The following is a 19,620-nucleotide window of genomic DNA, read 5'->3' as shown; positions in this document are numbered from 1 at the left end:
AAGCTTTTTATTAGACAGAGTCCTAGGAAGGCAAGATGGGCAACATACCCGGGTTCATGAGCTCTGGTAAGCTGACACCTGGCACGACGTGCGGGGCAGGGAGGTTGAGATTGGGGAGGGCAGGGAGGTTTGGCAGTCCTGCTGGTAAAGGCATCAGACCTGAAGAGAAGGCAGAGGACAAAAGATAAACCATCCAATCCTTGCATATTGAAGAAAATACTACCCACTTCAAAGTGAGAATACCAGAAGTCCACTTACCGTGTGGCAGTTTTGTATCGTTAACAACAGTAACAATAACAAAATCTCTCCCAAGTGAAGCATCCTTCTATACCTAAGTGATTAGATGGCTAAGTGGGTAAGGGTTAAAACACACACACACTTCTGAACCCGAAAGCAAGAATGATGCTGGCCTGTGTCTTGGAGGAGGGGCTGATTTATCTCAGCAAATATGGAACTGATTTTCTTTGATGGTTGAGGTTTACAGTCTCTCAGCCTTTTTTTATTTTTCTTTTTCCTTTTTAATTTCAGACTTACAGTTGCTAATTTATATGAAGAATCCCCATGTATATCTTTCACTCAAACTTCTCAAATAACATTTTACCACACTTGCTTTATCATTCTGTGTGTGCACACATTTGGTTAATGGCTTAATATGTCTGTGTAATGACATCTTTAGCCATACAATTAAAGGCTCTCACAATGCAAGTATATTTGATCATTGAAATAATATCTGATCATTATCTGCTGGATAAAGGGACTTGGTCTTCACAGTAAATGAAATAAACAAAAATCTAACCTAACATTAGAGCTACTGAAGACTCAAGTAAGGACTGCTCTCCTCCATGACACAATGTCTTATTCACTAAACAACGACCAGAAAGCCCTGTGCTGAAGGACGGACAGTCTATATACTCCTTATTCCTGCCTCAGGCTGCACTGGGGGCAGGGAGGATGGTTGGCTGGGGTTAAGGAGCCCAAGGCTCAGCAGCTGACTAGCTGGTGACAGCAGTTCATTGCCACTTGGTCTCACTTATCACAAAGTTACAGCAGAGATAGAATGAGAGTAAAAGACATAAATAGTCACCGCAAAGGTATAAATTTTTTTCACTGTTTTCTAAGATGCAAAATATCAGTAAACCTATTGTTATTACATATATGTCTCCTGCTGCTTACCTGGTAATGTAGTAGCTGGGTTCATTGGCGGCACAGAAGTGAGGGACTGGTTTACTTGTGGTGGCAATAATGGTACTGTTGGTACACCTAAAATAAAAGCACAACCTTTTAAAAATTTCAGTTGATAAGGAATGAGCAGACTATCTCGGACAGTCTTCAGTCCCTTCCCTCCCGCCGTGGTCAGGTCTTCACTCAGTGACTTTAGTCAGTTGGTCTCTGGCTGCATCACTGCCACAGCTCATCCACCTACTCTGCCCTTGGCCCTTCGCAATGGCTGTTAGCAGACCATGAGCCAAGAGGGTGGGGGGCTCTGCAAGCCCTCCGCAGCTAAGTAAAACCAGGTAAGAGTTTTACTCCTGACCTAAGCAGGGCTGGATTAGAAAACTGTTTTGGAAATTTGGAAATGGGACACAAGGATCCTAATCAGTCTCTATTGGGCTCCTGACCTAAAAGGCCACGTACACCTGGGGCTGCTGGGGGGCTATGTGCCACATCAAACAGTGAATTCTGGTCTGTGAAAGAGAATGATGTAGATGGCCTGAAAGAGACAGAAGAGCATGTGGACCTCCAGAGATGGGGAGAATGACCTGGCTTCCTGAGTCTTCATTTCCTTTTGACCTTAGGTTCTGTGACACTCCTTTAAGTCTAGTACATTCCCACTTTTACTGCTGTTAGCTTGAGGAGGTCATGTTCTTTACATTCAAGTAACTCTTACGATACCACCTAATAAAGATTACCTATTAATGCTTACCACCTACTCATGTGGGAGGTTTTGCTGATGTCCAAACAACAGTAATACTGCACATGGATTCTAGATTTTGTCTTACAGAGATCTGCTTAAATATGGTAGCAAGAATGAATTGTGCCTAAAAGTCTGAAGCAACCATTTTCAGATAGCTTTTAAAATTTATTTAGTAATGTATTTACTTTTTTGCAGAAATTGGAGCCATGCAAAAATAGAAGAGGGTTCTTTGTTTTATCAGATTCTCAAAGGGGTTGGATGGTTGGTTGGTGTGTTCAGTCTTTAAAGTTTGGGTGGGGGGCACCTACTATATGTCAGACATTGTTCTAGGCACTGAGCAACTTTACAGCATAAAGAAAATAGAAATCACTACCTTCTGGAAATTTACATTCTGATAAGGGGCAGAAAAAGAAAGGGAGACAGAAAGTGTGAGAGGGTCACATCGATTAATGTCATTTCAAAATGATATATTCATTTTCTGAAAATTTCTTAATCCAAAATTTTCAAATCTACAGAGGTTTTTTTTTAAACCACATACTTTAATGTTTCTACAGTTACTGTTTGGGCTACTTTGCAGCAATATAATTAAAGCAAAGACAGAAAAATAAATGCCTAACAAAAAGTGGCTTCTCACATGTTATAATGTTAGAACATTTGAGTGTTTTTAAATTTATTTACTCAAAGTGAAAATGCTGATTTCTTTCAGTTTCCTTTGAGCAATTTCTGCTTTATTTACGTCTGTCTTTTAATATTCAAGAAACCATTTCTCTACAGTGTAATAAGACCAGGGATCTCAGTGCATGTGCTTACATGACAATATAACTGTAATGTAATCAGGAAAGATTTAAAATGCCTCTCAAAAGAAACTGGAACTTGAAGAGAGATGTCAGCTATCTCCTAAAGCCAGAACACTTTGCACTGGAACACTTACTGTAAAGCCTGGTGAGAGTTATCAGACACAGATTGGATTGCTGTCTTGGAAAGTCTATTCAGGAATAAACTAAAAAACCATTTCTTACATCTGATGGGATGTAAGAAAAAAATCTTAATATCATAAAAAGAACTCAAACACTGCTTGAATGAAATACTTTAAAATCTCTTCCAAATGTATCCATGACTTGATACTGATGACATTAACATTTAATGTCATCTAGGAAATATTCTAAAACTGGACTGTGGTGATGATTGCACAACTCCATAAATTTACTAAAAATCATTGAATTCTATATTTGCAGTGAGTTAATTTTATGGTATGCAAATTATACCTCAATAAAGCTGGGAAAAAAACCCAGCAAAGAGCAGTGGGTAGGGAGGTAGGTTACGGTACTGATAACTGGTGACGCTGGGTGGTGGCGGCTGGTTGTACTACTTGTTATGCAAATGAATCTTTATTAATAGTCATCTACTTTTGAATATGTTTCAAGTTTTTAATTATAAAAAATAAAAAATTTAAATTTCATACATATCTTTGGGAAATAAAACAAAGACTCTGAAAAGGTCTGAGATTTGAACCTAGGGGACAAACTCCAGGGATCATACTGTTGACCTTAACTGCATCTTGATGGGCTGTTTTAAATCCATTCGAGAACAAAGTGGAATATGATCAAATTTGGAATATAAATATTAAAAAAAGAGCTCAAGAATAAAAGGCTATTAATGAAATAAAACTAAACCATGTCACAGTATTTCATCCACTTAGTCAACATTAATTGAGTATATAATATACTCTTGGTATAAAGAAAGAAAACCAGAAAACAGGAGATTTAAAAAAAGGAAAGGATAATTCAAAAAGAGTCATGTACCACAATGTTCATTGCAGCTCTATTTACAATAGCCAGGACATGGAAGCAACCTAATGTCCATCAACAGATGAATGGATAAAGAAGATGTGGCACATATATACAATGGAATATTACTCAGCCATAAAAAGAAACGAAATTGAGTTATCTGTAGTGAGGTGGATGGACCTAGAGTCTGTCATACAGAGTGAAGTAAGTCAGAAAGAGAGAAACAAATACCGTATGCTAACACATATATATGGAATCTAAAAAAAAAAAAAAAATGGTTCTGAAGAACCTGGGGGCAGGATAGGAATAAAGATGCAGACGTACAGAATGGACTTGAGGACACGGGGAGGGGGAAGGATAAGCTGGAACAAAGTGAGAGAGTGGCATGGACATATATACACTACCAAATGTAAAATAGATAGCTAGTGGGAAGCAGCCGCATAGCACAGGGAGATCAGCTCAGTGCTTTGTGACCACCTAGAGGGGTGGGATAGGGAGGGTGGGAGGGAGACGCAAGACGGGGGAGATATGGGGATGTATGTATATGTATAGCTGATTCACTTTGTTATAAAACAGAACCTAACACACCATTGTAAAGCAATTATACTCCAATAAAGATGTTAAAAATAAATAAATAAATAAATAAAGGAAAGGGAAAAATAAACTCTATCAACATACCAAGTTAATGTGACCAAGCAATTCTAATTTCTGGGTATATAACCAAGAAAAATGAAAACATGTGTCCATGCAAAAACTTGTACACAAATGTTCACAGCAGCATTATTCATAATAGCCAAAAAGTAGAAACAATCCAAATGTCCCTCAACCGATGAATGGATAAACAAAATGTGGCATATCCATGCAATGGAACATTATTTAGCCATAAAAAAAGATGAATTATTAATATATGCTATGACATGAATGAACATGGATAACACTATTCTAAGGGAAAGAAGCCAGAGAGGAAGGTCACAGAAGACCACACATATTATATGAAATGTCTAGATTAGAAAGAGAAAGTAGATTAGTAATTGCCTAGGCCTGTGGGATTGGGGAAAACAGGGAGTGACCGGGTACAGGGTGTTTTTGGGGGGTAATGAAATGTTCTAAATTGATTGAGGTGATGGTTGAAAAACCCACTAAATTGTATACTGTAAATGGGTAAATTGAATGCTATGTGAACTACATCTCCAGAAAGCTGTTGAAAAAAACCAAAACAAACAAACAAAAAAGGAGTATATTAGGTAGAACAAGGAGTACAGAAAAAGAGGAGATAGGCGTATGTCCCCTGAGCAAGACTGAGTCCCTAGGAAAGGAATGGTAAACTGCTCACTTTTGTATCCCCCGTGTCTACTACTTAGGGGATATGCAAACATTTGTTGAGTAAGTAGAGCTATTAAACAGAAATTAAAGGTAGAATCCTGACTACAACAAGACAAGCCCAAGGTCTAAAATTGTCTGAGAAGAGGTTCGAATGCCTGTGATGATTTAGTACCAGCTTTCAGACAGGGCCTGTCAATGCAGAGCACGTTTACAGTTTTCAAAGTACACTGGCATCAACTTCTAAAATTCTACAGCTTCGGACAGAAAACAATATCGTGTAAAACAAAGTAGACTGAAAACAGAATCTATTTTTCTGCACACCTGTACTGAGAACATTACTGACAGCTGGTGGAGTTGAGCTAATAGAAAGTCCAGACAGACTCTGTTCAATTTCTGTAGTTCCTGGTGATGACAAAGACGGGGGATTAACTGAGGACAGCTGGACCTTCCAAAAAAAAGAAAGAAAAAAGGAAAATTACTCAAATTTACTTAAAAGAAAATATAAATATTGGCTCTCACGGGTCCTAGAGATACCTTTTTCGATCATGTACTAACTGTCAAAAGTTTTCACCTGGTACTTTGGCTTTCAGACACTCCTTCCTAATTTTGATACGTGCCAAGGACCATGCACTGTAAACATCTCCCCCTCCTGTCACTTCCAGTCTTTTAACACATGGCATCTAGCCCATGATACACACTGTTCTAGCCACTTCGACACCAGAAGGAGATTCCCTCTCCTCCTTCCCAGCCAGCCAAAAAAGATTATACTCAACCCTTAAAGCACCACTGCTTTCTTCTTCTTTGAATTCTCAGCCAGTTTTGTGTTTTCAATTTTCACTGCTCATGGAAGAAGTCAGCTGAAGTCTTAATACCATGATAGATTCCTTAAAAATTTCTTAAGATGTCTAACCTCATGAGTCCTCCTTACCTTTTCTCATCAATGAATGAATGTGGCAGCCAGATCTCTACCTTCTGGGAGCATGGGGTGGGGGTGGGAATGAATCTATATGGACTCTACAGATGGGTGGATGGGTGATTTCACCTCTGAATCCTCCAACTTACGCCAGCTCCAGTGCCCTCTGGCACATTCCAACATAACTTGTATTCTGGCCCTTCTCCTTAGCTGCCATTTCACCCTCTGGTCTTCTCAGACTGCCCATAGTGCCTCGTCTGGGGCAGAGAGCACTGATTGGGGCAGCAGATATGGTAGCAGGAGTCTGAACATACAACAACACTGGTTCTGGTCATGAGCCAATGGTGGATGGGGATGAGGAGAGGTTACACTTCCCCATAGCTCCCCTTCACTTCCTCTAGAATTGGGGATGGCCCAACCATGCATCATAAAATGACAGTGGCAGCAGCGCTTTCTTTACAACTGTAGCATTTTCTTTTTGAATGTTTGGTTTTTATTTAGTCATGCAGAAGAGTTAACTGTCCTATAAGGCCTACACAGGAAACATTTTAAAAGCCTGTAAGCCTGCACAAATACCTCTTATTCCTTAAAAAGCCTCACTTTGATCCTGTAATACTTCCCACACCCCTAGCTCTCTTTGCTTTCCCAGTCAAGTTTCTTGAAATAGGAAGCAGCAACTATCATCACCATATCACTCACCACTCACCCTCTATCTCCTGTAAGTTGGGATCTGCATCCCATCAAGCCTTAAGTTGCTCTAGCCCAGGACATGTTTTTTCACTCCTCCTCTCACCTGACTTCTCTGCAGTACCTCACATAGCTGCCTATGCCCCCTTTCCTGAAGCTCTGTTCTCTCCCTTTGGCCTTCTCCTGAGCTTCCTTTGCTGAATCCCCTTTCTCTGCCCATCCATTTAAACACTAGGGATGTTCAAGATTCTGGCCTCGGTCCTCTGACCCACCCAGGCCCAGTCCCTTGATGATTTTTATCAATGTTCATTGGATTAAATTACCCTCTCTGCTGATTCCCAAATCTGTATCTCTAGCCTTGTCCTCTTTCCTGAAATCTAGAACCAGAAAATATCCATTTGGATATCCTACAGGAACTTCAAATCTAACATGTCAATATTTAACTCATCATCTGCCCAGTCTCAAATAAGTGCTACCACCCCACACATCTACTCATTTGGGTGGAAAGTTATGGTATAATCAGGCAGTAAAGTTATCTTACCTCCATAAATCCATCTTTAAGAGGAGTAATAGGTGTACCAGTCATCTGTCCTGGAAGAGAAATTTTCTTTCCTTCTTCAAATGGGCGTGTAGGTATTCGATGCAAATAACCGTATCCAATGCCACATCCTAGGCTATGAAGATATTTTTTTCTTAAAGTTATTGTTATCAATCACAGCTCGCATTTTTGAGGTTTTGAAACAGAAAAACAAATCTCCATTCTTTTAAATACTGTCATCTTATCAAAAGTCTCCTCTGACGACCCTTTATTAAATAGCACACTTCTCTCCACCACAGACACTAACCGTACTCTCCTTTATTTTTCTTCAAGTATTTATCACCATCCAACACATTGCATATTTATTTGTTTATTTTGTCTCCCCCAATAAAATGGTAAGGTCCTTGAAGGCAGAGACCTTGGTATGTTTACTGCTTTAACAGTTCCTGGCACATGGCAGACACTAAATAATTATTTGCTCAATGAATGACATATAGACTTTCCACTGAAGAGCTCCAAGCACTTTTGTATGTTGATGTCATTTACACAACCTACAGGTCTATTTCAGAACCTGACACATATCAATCCAAATTAATCCAGATTCCTTCTAATTCATCCTCCCAATGCCACCAGAGATATTTTTCTAATAAGATACAATCACTTTCCAGAGTGATCTTCCCATAGTCTGTTGTCTTCTTTCCAGAGTCTGCTGTCTTCCCAACATTCCCTTTTCCTTCTTCCCTTTGGAGAACTACTCCTCTGCCGTTCTGTGCAGCACGGGTGGGACTGTCAATCAGGGGGCCTGTCCTGCCCAAAACAAGGAGTGGCTCATGACCAGAGCCAGGCCAATTTACCTCTCTTGCCCAGGGCTGCAAATCTTGGAAGTGACAGAAAAAACCAAAATGGCTTTATCCCTTCAGTAGAAAGTGATGAAATTGCCAATTAGTTCTTCCTTTCTAAATCCCTAAAGGTGTCTGAGTCCTGTCCTTTCCCATTCTGAGTCTTTGATTATATGAGTGACTCCGTAGCTATAAATTCATGTCTGCTGCAGCTGGTTTCTACTATTTGGAACCAAAGAACCCTCACTGTTACAATATTATAGAACTAACACTGCCCGAAGTATATCCAAATTCCAGACCACGGTATTTAAGGCTTTTCACAATCAAGTTCCAACTTATGTTTCCATCACAATTGCTTTTATTTTCCAAACTACTTGCACTTTCTGAGTAGGACATGCACAGGTATCACTGTGCCTCTCTCCTGCCAGGGCATCTGTTATTTCCATGGGTACTACTACCACCAAAAGCTGGGAGAGCAGGCAGTGGCCAACTTCGTCTCTTCCTTATCCAAATCTGATTTCATAACAATGCTTCATATTAAAAAATTACTTGTTCCCTCTTCTCCCACTTTTCCTCCCTTATACCATCAAGCTGCAAATTTTACTGAACTGGATCTCAGATAGATTTAGAGGAAGAAAGAAAGATTAAATAATTTATACTGATCAATACAAGCCTTTCAGAGGTAGCTACATTTAAAAACAAGGTGCTTATCAATCAAAAGAACTAAGTGGTGGTAGAGAAGGCACTTGAGGCAAGAGGGAGACCTCCATAAATTTAAAGACAGCCCAAGAATGAAGCTAAGAAAAATGTGCTGTAATGAAAGCAATGTGGTCAGCCTCTGAGGAAGGAATGAAAACCAGAGGCACACATATGCCAAATGGGGGCGGACTCAGGAAAGTGGTCTGTATGGGCCTGTCTAAAGCAATGGCTGATCAGTGGTACTAAACCATGTCAATAGGAAAAATGTCTTCCATAGAAAAGGAATAACTGCTGAAGTCTAGAAAAGAAGGGCTCCAAGAACAAGAATGTAGCAGTATTTAGTCAGCATAATTAAAAATTAATGAACTAGTAATGTTCTTTGCTGTTGAACTTCACCATCTAGAATCTCTTCCTTAGACTTTGATTTCATGCTCACCAAGCAATCTTGTGGTAGTAATAGGATCTAAGTATTATTCTAGCTGGAGAGGGGGTATTTTTCTATTGTAAACTGAAAATTTGCCACTCTAATGAAGACAGAAGCTTCTTTGCAAATTTAGTTTATATGAGGCAGTCCCTCTGAAATGAAATCAACTTTGAATACCTTAAGAAGATCATCTTTCTGTGTGTTTACAAACCTGGACAAAGGACAATGATAACTTGGTCAAGTATGGCCCCCAGACAGGCCACATTTTCTATCTCATTTTCTCAAATTGCAACAAGTTAGCATTCTGGTGGCAATATACATTTAGCTGTAGAACCTCAGGTAGTGTGGGTAAAGGTACTGTGAGCAAACAGGCTTTCTCCGTCTGCATCAACTAAGTCATCCTTTTCCCAGCAAGTGCTGGAACTTTTATAAAACACTGGTAGTTTTTTAAGTTTCCAAACTCTAGGCTTTCCTATAGTTCTGGTTTACACTCAACAATTCCTCAAATTAAAAAAGGTTCTTAGAACTTTCAAAATAATGAAAAAGTTCAATTTAAACAGTAGACAGAAGACCTAAAGATACCATGTTAAGTCAGCATGCTTTGCTTTGGTCTGGCCTTTTGAAATTAGGGAACTGACTTGATGAACAGTCCCAGAAAACTGATTTTATAAAGTTTGCTTTTCTGCTTGGCTTGATCCTCTTTCTAAATTGCTTTTTATTGTTGTTGCAATTTTGTCTAACTTTTGGTTAAAATCAGCCTGTCCATTTCTAAAAGGTAACAGTTTCCACAAAGTGCTAAGAAATTTCCCCAGCAGCTAGAGAAAGTTATACTGTATTGTCCCACTGCTGAGGAGGGAATTTTGGGAAAATAAAATAAAACTGAAAACTATTTTACTAAAATAACAAAACAAAAAAGTTTGTTAGTTCTTAGATCAGAAAAAAAAGGACTGGGTATGTGTACCATGCTCACTAAATATGTGCTTTAAAAAAATGAATTATTGGATTCAATATTCTAGGTCAGCTCTTTCCTTTTCTCAAGAGAAGTCTTACAATAAACCAATAACTTGTTTCAAAATAAAAACAATGTTTACAACATATCTGACTGGTAAATTTAAGTAGTCATAACTTAGTCTAAAAAATGACCTTACCTGCCTTCTCCACCCCATGCAGAATTTGGTGTAATAATCACTTCTCGACAGTTATCAGTGTCTGTATTATACACATAAAGTTTCAATGGTTTTGCTTCATGTGTTTCAATAAGGCTGAACAGATCTTCAGACTGCAAAAGCATTACAGGAGAAAAATGTTTTTGTTACTGAACTTTAGAATAATAGGTCTCGAACCTGACTAATATCTAAAACAACAAAAACCTAAAACAAACAAACAAAAAACACACCTAAAACAACAAGAACGAAAAAAACTACACACACAAAAACCAGATTCTGGGCCCTGTTGCTAGACATAAAAATCATTTCTTAAAACCAATACTCCAAACGAGGTTTAATTCAATATTTTACCTATCTACACAATGCAAGGCCTCATGTCCAGTTCTGTAAGACCTAGTCAGCAATTTTAGTATAAGTCTTCTATACCCAAATTCTACATATTCTGCTTACTATCCATTATTAAGACCTGGTTCTCTGGGCACCTTATTTTTTCTCTCATTTGTGATTTAGCAATATATACTTCCACTAGCTAACAGACAAGGAAAAGGATCCAACTAATACAGCTAAGCCAATTTTGTTACCTTAGAAAGGAAAAGAGAAAAGGAAATCAATAATCAAGATGAGGATTCGATTTAATCTTGAGGTACAAGAGATTTCTAATATATACCATACACAAAATCTGTGCAATTGCCACAGAGTGTATGTTTTTCCTCACAGCTGTACCTAGTAACATACCTCTCAGATTTCTGTTTAACACCCTGGAGCGTAAGCTATCTTGATCAGCAAAGACCTAAATTTCAACTTTAAATGTAAAGTGTGCAAATATACTTCTGAACTTAACCATTAATGAGAAAATGTTAAATAATTGTTAGTATTAATAAACAAACGAATTACCTCATTCATGACCATATCTGCTCCAATGATATAATCACTGTGAGGTCTAAGACCTGCCAGTGCTGCAGGAGAATTTGATTCCACTTCCTAGGATGACACAAAAACAACCCCCCCATCAAATTATTGCATATAAAATAATCTTCCAAATTGTATAGTTCAGTCCTTAATTATAGTAATTTAACCCCCCCATATTTTTCTTGTTAGAGATGTCAGATCAGAAACTATAGGATATATATATAGATATATTTAATCTCCCAAGCATTAAACAACCCACAATATTTAATAAATATTTAAAACATTTCTGTAGCTATTTGCTTTATTTTATTTTTAAATATTTATTTATTTGGCTGCGCCAGGTCTTAGTTGCAGCACTTGGGATTTTCGTTGCGGCATGCGGGATCTTTAGTTGTGGCACATGGGATCTAGCTCCCTGACCAGGGATCGAACCCAGGCCCCCTGCATTGGGAGTGCAGAGTCTTAACCACTGGACCACCAGGGAAGTTCCCGTAGCTATTTGCTTTAAAATACCTTCTTCTAATGGATAAATCATTAGAAAAATAATTCTTAGGCATCATATTTGCTTCTCTTCCTCAAGTTGTTTTTCTTTTTTATTAATCCATATTTTAAAAGCAATCAATTCTGAGTTTCAGAAACTAAAAATAGCCTAATAATACCCCTACAATCTCACCAAATTGGAAACAACCACTATTAAAACACCTTTCTACACTGTTTCTTAAACTGCAAGTAACAGTTCACAGTTGATACCTACCAACACATGCCAAACGTTTTCATTTGCCCCATCAAAGCTGCAGAAACGAATGCTCACTCCCAACAAGCCCTGGCCACCCCACATGTTACTTGGTGTGACTGAGGTCTCTCGCAGCTCCAGTGTTTTACTACTGTAGATAAGCATTTTTACAGGCTTTTCAACATTTGCTTTCAGTAGATCCTTAAGAGTATCATTGTCTTTATTCTGTAAACACATAGACATTTTTCTTAATAAAAAACATTTACTTAACAGTAAAAATCTAATGTTAATTATCTTACCTTAAGCATCCCATGGCCCTATGGGAATAATATTATTAGCATAAATAAAACATTCAATAGGTGGAGGTTTCATTAACATTCAAATACTCCTCAAAATAAAAGAATGTCAAGAAATTAAGAACTTATGTTAGTGTAACAGAGCAGGACCCTATGGGGCCTTCCTGGGACAGGCGTTTCCCCCTATCCTCTGCTGTAGTACCTCTCTGAAGTACCCAGATAATAGTATCTCATGCATATTTCCTGAGTTTTTCAAATGCTAAAAACCACCACCAAAAGGAAGAAATTAACTACCTGAAGATCATGAGCAGGTAGCCTCCAGACCTACTGGCGCCTAAGGATTGATCACCATTAACCAGAGAATTGTGCATGAGCTGATCACATACCCTGGGACACCCCTCCCCTCACCTTGCCTTTAAAAATGCTTTGTTGAAACCCTTTGGGGAGTTCGGGTTTTTCTGAACATGAGCCACCCATTCTCCTTGCTTGGCCCTGCAATAAACCTTTCTCTGCTCCAGACTCTGACATTTTGGTACTGTCTGGCCCCACTGTGCGTCAGGCACATGAACTTGTGTTCAAGTAACATTAGCAACAACTCCATAGCTGACTATGGAATTACAGAATTTGCAAGACAACATTATTTGAAATGATCCGGGGCTTCAATGATAAAAAACCAAAATACTCCACAAGAAGACATATTACTAACAGAGTTGGTATGACTTTGATTTTAAAAATCTAAAACATTTGCTAGAGTTGAAGTTTAATTTTGGACTCTACTCCTACATATACACTTTATTTATTACAAACTGGCAGGAAAAGAAAATGGAAACAGTATGTTAAATATTTCATTACATAAATGAATAAAGGCCATTACGTAGGTGATGTTGGTAGTAATGAACAAAAACTTAAGACTGTTGTGAAAAAATAAACCAACCAAGCAGCCATTGTCATAAGAATTTCCTTTACGGAAATTATAGTTTCCTTCCTATTGGACTTTACTACATGTAAACTGAAAGCAACTTATAAAAGGTGGTTTTAGTTGTGCACTTCTGGAACACATCTCTGTATAGTTTTGTAACATTATTTCTATTGATATATCAGGGAATTGAGCAACAAGAAAACTGACAAGTTACTTGAGAATGAGCCTTTACTAATCCATTTGTCAATAACCTACAAAAGTCTGACATCTTTGAAAAAGCAACAAAACCACGTCTTTCTGCTTAAAAAAATTAAATATTTAACATATAAAGTAAAAGTAAAAATTAAATATTTAACATATAAAGTAAAAGTCTCTGATTTTCTTCTCCTAAGATAATCACTGGAGTGTGAGGTATAGTATTCTATATTTGACATTCTCATGTTTACTAACACAGGGTTATTTTATTGGTATCATACTCTAAATAATGTTTGTAACCAATGAATACACATCCATCCCAGATAATCTGAAAAATTCCATTTTCAAAAGATTACAAAATACCATAGGCGTAACTACAAAAAGCTGAACTTACTAATCTCGAACCATTAATAGAAACAATAAAGTCAAAGAATGGCTCCAGTCCAGCTCTATGTCCTGGGGAATTTTCTTGTACCTGTAAAAACAAAAATGCCAAAAATGAAAAATGCAAAGCTTAATTATGAATCAATAGCTAAATTTTAATACCCATCACTTTTCAGTAAAAATAGATTAATTTCATTGATACAGGTACCCACTAGTTCTCTTATTTCTCTTCATCTCCCAGATAATGCCCCTGCAGCTCCCTAAATTCTACTCATTCTTTAAATTCATCTCGTACATGAGGTTTTTCCTCTATGGTTCTATTTCACACCACTTTCTGCTTTTTGGTGGGTGGGGGACAATCCTCCCAGCATTTAGCACATGACATAGCAGACAGTTAATCATTACAACTGAGCGGCAAATTCAAATTAATTTATTCTACTTATTCCATGACTACTACTAGCAAGGCACTATTCAATTACAAAACTAATGTAGGAACATAGCTGCTGTTATCAAGACATTTATAATCTGTTGAGGAACAGGCAAGAAGAAGGGGAGATGGAGGACACAGACCTCTAATAGCTGTAATACAAGACCAAAGATGTTAATGGTTATAATGGAGGTACAGAGTTCTAAGGGGAAGATTAAATCTGACTGAAGAAGTTTCACAGAAAAAAAAATGACATTTGAATTGTGCTTTAAAAGGGGGTAGAACTTTCAAAGGTGCAGATGGATAAGGGGATGAGAAAAAACATTTGAAAATTGAAGACATAATATGAGTAAAAACCTAGAGGGAGTCTGAAAAATGAGGATCATAATATAGTATACCTAGAGACAACAGGGTGGTATGGGATAGAAATAAATTATATGCAACATTTTGTATGAATCAGCAGTTTTCAGGGTATAAAGATCCATGGCTTTCATCAGATTCTCAAAGGGTTTCTCCTCAACCCAAATAAAGTGTTAAAATCATGGATTCTGCGCAATTCTTTTATTTTACAGGTGAAGAAACCATCTTATGACTTGCCTATGGTCTTACAGCTGGGTAGTGGTAGAGGTGAAACTCAAAAGTATATAACTATTAGCCCAGTAAGAAGGCTGGAAGGAAAGAATGGAGCTAGACTTATAGAGGATTTTACATGGACGATTAAGATTACCTAGTTTCTCAACAACTCAAATGTTTAGCATCCCCAATTTGAAATGGATTAAAATAAACTATTAAATTTCCTAAATTTGCAGTAATATAAATATTAGTAGCTAGTAATGGTAGTAATATGACAAAAGAGCAAAAAGTTAATACAGAACATTTTGCATTTCCTCTAAAATATTTTCATAATGTTTTAAGGAATTTTTATCCTGCTTGATGTTACTAAATACGGTCAAAACTATCCTATGAAAAGAGTTTGCATTGGTATTTGTAGGCTGAACTTATATAATAGTCTAAACAGTTCTAACAGTCAATTCTGAGGCTAATGCAAATAATAGATCCACATCCATCCATATATCAATCTGTAGCTATTCACACAGTAACAAATCATTTTAATGCTTTCAAAATGGAACGCAAATTGTTCCCAGAATATGTCCCTCTTATACCAGACTTCTTGGATTAATGAGACTTGATCTTGGATTAACGATACATTCATTACTATTTGGATTAATGTTACCTTTTATTCATTTAAAGCCAAATTATACTATCATTGCCTCTGAAGAAGTAAAACTAGATTTTCTTCATTTGTCACAGTAAGGAATAGTTAGTTGTCCATTATAAAGATGGCTCAATGTTTAACTTGCTAAAACTGTTTGACCTTGTTTTATGTAAAATTTCCTGCAAATGTGGGGTTAAATCATTTTTGTAAATTAAACGAGTTAAATATCAAAGGGACTTATTATTTAAAGGTGTTGGCTCTCTAATAAAAATAATCAGTACATACTGTTTATTTTCTTTATACTGAGTTTTCTTAAATGGGGGCTATTTTATATTCCAAAATGGCAGATAGATTTCTCCTCAAATGGCAACTCTGAAAGGAAAATGGTGGCTGCCTGGAGCTATTATAACAAGAAAAGAGACTGTCAAGTCACAGCTAGCTGGCAAAAAAAGTCATAATACTCTAGGTGTAAGATACCTGTCTATTAGGTTCCTATCAATTAGGTTCGAAATGCCTGAGGTGTGAAAAGAGGATAATTAGCACAGACCCTAGGAGCCCCCTCAGAAGGGAATTTAACTGGGTCCACATCTAATCATCTAATTCTCTGACTGGAAATGTTTCCAAATGACCATTTTATCTAGAAAAAAACTAGTCCATTGATCAATTTCGGACTTCTCCACTGAGGCTGCCAACACTTTACCTTTTAGTTAAAAAGGGCTAAAGGGAATACTTTTGTAATATCATCACCAACCAAGAAAGGTGATCCCACACACTGATTCTTATCATGCCACCCTCCAAGTATCAAGTTTTACCACTATTTGTTTGAAATGGAACGTTTCCAATACCATTAGAATTGTTCTTCCCCATAACTCTAAAAAGATTTAAGAGCTAAATTTGGATTCTAAAATAAATAAATAAATGTAAATAATCCTTTCTCTATTTTCTATTTTCATTTGCTAGAAACATCGATATCTCTGTTTCTAATGGACCCTGAAATTAATTTCTTTCCTAAATTTATTTACATCATTAGTACCAGCACAATTCTGGCATCTAGGTATCTTAATTACTACTAGGAAGCCAGCAGAGGGAGCCCTAGAAAATGCTCTCTTTGACCCTAATTCATTTAAAGAAAATTTCCTACATTTCATAGCATGGAAAATAAATTCTACTACACCACAAATTAAACATCCACAAAGGTAAGTTCCTCTGGCAGTATTACCCACTGACAAGAATCTCTTAGGCACCTAATCTCTCAAGCATCAGATTACCACTTCAATACTTTGTCCCCTATGAGATCTCATGATTGTTGATTCGTCTGCTTCCTTCAAACCATCTTAATTTAAAAAAAGAAAAAAAGAAAAGAAAAAATATATATACCCGGCTCCATGGGCTATTTAATTTATTATTGGGCCAAATATCACAGCAATTTAAGATGAATAGATTAAATTTGAAAGTTTAATAATTAAGATTTTACATGATTTTGAAAAAATGTACAGTGAAAAGGTAATAGAATTTTAGAGCCAAACTGACTTGATTTTGAGTCATGGTTTGCCTAATTATTAGCTTTTTGAGCTTGGGAAAGTTTATCTTCCTGGGCCTCAATTTTCTCATCTGCAAGGAAGAGAAAATGCCATCTACTTTACAAGAATATTGTAGAGATTGAATGAGTTTAAGTTCATGAAATGCCTAGCGAAGTCTCTGACATATGATAGGAGTCCTACAAATCTTAAGCTCCTCTTCCTAACTCCACAATCACCACCTGAGGGCAAATCTTTATAACCAATTAATTCCTGGACACTACATTATTTTTCTAACCATGTATTAATTATCTCTCACCTCTTAAAAAAAAAAAGAGAAAAAGACATAGAACGTTAGTCAGCTAGGAAAAGGAGATAAATCATTTTAAAAAATGTTGTCTCTCAAAAATCAATTCTATATGGACGTCAGATCTAAAGGTCAAATGTAAAACAATAAAGCTTTTAGAGAAAAACATAGAATATCTTTGAGATCATCAAGTATGAACACTTTTCTTTTTTTTGGCCATGCTGCATGGCATGCGGGATCTTAGTTCCCTGACCAGGGATCAGATCCGTGCCCCCTGCACTGGAAGAGTCTTAACCACTGGACGCCAGGAAGTCCCAAGACTTCTTAAACTGAACACAAAAAGCTAACCATAAATTTTTTAAAAACTGATAAACTTTACTAAAACTATGAACTTCTGTTCATCAAAACACACAATTGAGAGAGTGAAATGATACAACATAATATCCAACAAAGGAACTGTATTCAGAACAAATTCAGAATTACTGCAAATCATTAAGAAGGAGAGTGAAACCACAATGAGATACCACTCCACATTCACAAAACCTGCTAAAGTAAAAAAGACAACAACAAGGATTGGCAAGGATGTGGAGAAACCGGAACCCTCATACTTCGATGGTGGGAATGTAAAATGGTGCAGCCTCTGTGGAAAACAGTTTTGCAGATCCTCAAAATGTCAAACAGAGAGTTATTGTATGACCTAGCAATTCCACTCCTAGGTATATAACCAGAAGAAATGAAAACATGTCCATGTAAAAACTTATACACAAATTTCATAGCTGCTGGAGAGTGGAAACAACCCAAATGTCCTTCAACTGATGAATGGATAAACAAAATGTGGTACACTTATAGAATGGAATATTATTTGGCAATAAAAAGGAATTAAGTATTGATATATGCTACAACATGAGTGAACCTTGAAAACATTACGCTAAGTGAAAGAAGCCAGTCACAAAGACCATATATTGTATGATTCCATTTATATGAAATGTCCAGAATAGGCAAATCCATAGAAAGTAGATTAGTGGTGACCAGGGGCTTGGAGTAGGAGGAAAAGGGAGCAGCTGCTAATGGGTAGGGAGTTTGTTTCTAGGGTGATAAACAGGTCCTGGAATTAGATACTGATGATGGCTGCACAACTCGGTGAATATACTAAACAACCACTGAACTGTAAACTTTAAGAGACTGAATTTAATGGTATGTAAATTATATTTCAATAAAGCTGTTTAAAAAAGAAGACAGACAACTTAAAGAAATGGAGAAAAGATTTTAGCAGACACTAAACAAAAGAGGATGCTGAAGTGGTCAATAAATATGAAAATGTGGTCGACTTCAATAGTCATCAGGAAATGCAAATTAAAACCACAATGGGATACCACTACACACCTATCAGAATGGCCAAGATGAAAAAGACGGAAAATACTAAGTGTTATGAGGATATGGAACAATCAGAAACCTTAATTGCTGCTAGTGGGAATGTACGTTAGTAAGCTATTTGGCAATATCTATACTAAAACACACACACCTTTGCCAAATATTCCACTCTTTAGTATACCCAGTAGGACTGGGAATACATATGTTCTCCAAAGGCATACACAATGTAACATTCACAGCAGCACTATTTGTAACAGCCCCAAGCTAGACTGGAGGAGTTCAAGGCTCACCTGCTAAAACATTCTCTTCACATATTTTATCAAAATAACTCAAAGAGCATGTTCTCCTGATTCTGACCCAATGATGTAACTTGTGACATATGAAGAAATTTGAAATAAAATTCTAATGCTAATTAAATGAAATAAAAACCCATCACTACATCATAGCTTCCTAGAAAAGATCTGCATGTTAGAAAAACGATGCTGAAAGAAACTGGTCCGCTCCAAAAGAAACTAAAACTCTGACAACATGCCATCTCATTTTATACTCTTCAAATACCAACTTGGGTATTTGTTTCTTAGGGAAAGAAAACTTGCTGTGTGATCTCAGGCAATAATCTTTCTGTGCTCCTTTTCCTTAGCTGTAAAGTGAGGAGGCTGACTAGATAGTCTCTAAGATTGAATGACTCACCATGAAAGAAGTCTGTTGTTAAGCTATCTATAGATTTTACAGTGTAGATCAAACCCAACAAGATCATTTTTAATTATACAGACTGTAGGTCATTTTAGTTCAGGTGTTTAGTAGCACTGTGGCAAAGCAATGAAAAGGACACTGGCACTCACCTATCTTTTAAAATACAGATGTAAAATTTCCTCAAAAATGAGGATCTTTAAAAATTAACAGGGACATTTATAAAATTAATGGGTCAGATTTGATCCAAAACTTAAACAGCAGTGACGTACAGGGTTAGGTACATGGACAAAAAGTAGCTGCTGAATGACTAATTAAATGGAAATACTAATTAAAATGTTTACAACAAGTATATTTTAAGCAGT

At 36.9% G+C, this 19,620-nt stretch overlaps 1 protein-coding gene across 2 annotated transcripts in view; it reads right to left on the bottom strand.

Moving 5' to 3' along the window:
- GORASP2 (golgi reassembly stacking protein 2) overlaps positions 1-19,620 on the bottom strand; it is a 33,421-nt gene that overhangs the window by 7,282 nt on the left and 6,519 nt on the right. For both annotated transcript variants that reach the window (XM_061184732.1, XM_061184723.1), the window contains exons 2-9: positions 13,738-13,818; positions 11,955-12,158; positions 11,186-11,272; positions 10,274-10,404; positions 7,167-7,299; positions 5,347-5,470; positions 1,174-1,260; positions 49-159 (exon numbers count right to left, since the gene is read on the bottom strand). In XM_061184732.1, coding sequence (XP_061040715.1) covers positions 49-159; positions 1,174-1,260; positions 5,347-5,470; positions 7,167-7,299; positions 10,274-10,404; positions 11,186-11,272; positions 11,955-12,158; positions 13,738-13,818 — 958 coding nt within the window. The remainder of the gene's footprint in view (positions 1-48; positions 160-1,173; positions 1,261-5,346; positions 5,471-7,166; positions 7,300-10,273; positions 10,405-11,185; positions 11,273-11,954; positions 12,159-13,737; positions 13,819-19,620) is intronic.

The sequence above is a fragment of the Eubalaena glacialis genome, chromosome 1, assembly GCF_028564815.1.
Source record: "Eubalaena glacialis isolate mEubGla1 chromosome 1, mEubGla1.1.hap2.+ XY, whole genome shotgun sequence".
NCBI lineage: Eukaryota > Metazoa > Chordata > Mammalia > Artiodactyla > Balaenidae > Eubalaena > Eubalaena glacialis.
Note: the sequence above shows the minus strand (reverse complement) of the source record. Positions and strands in the feature narration are given on the sequence as shown.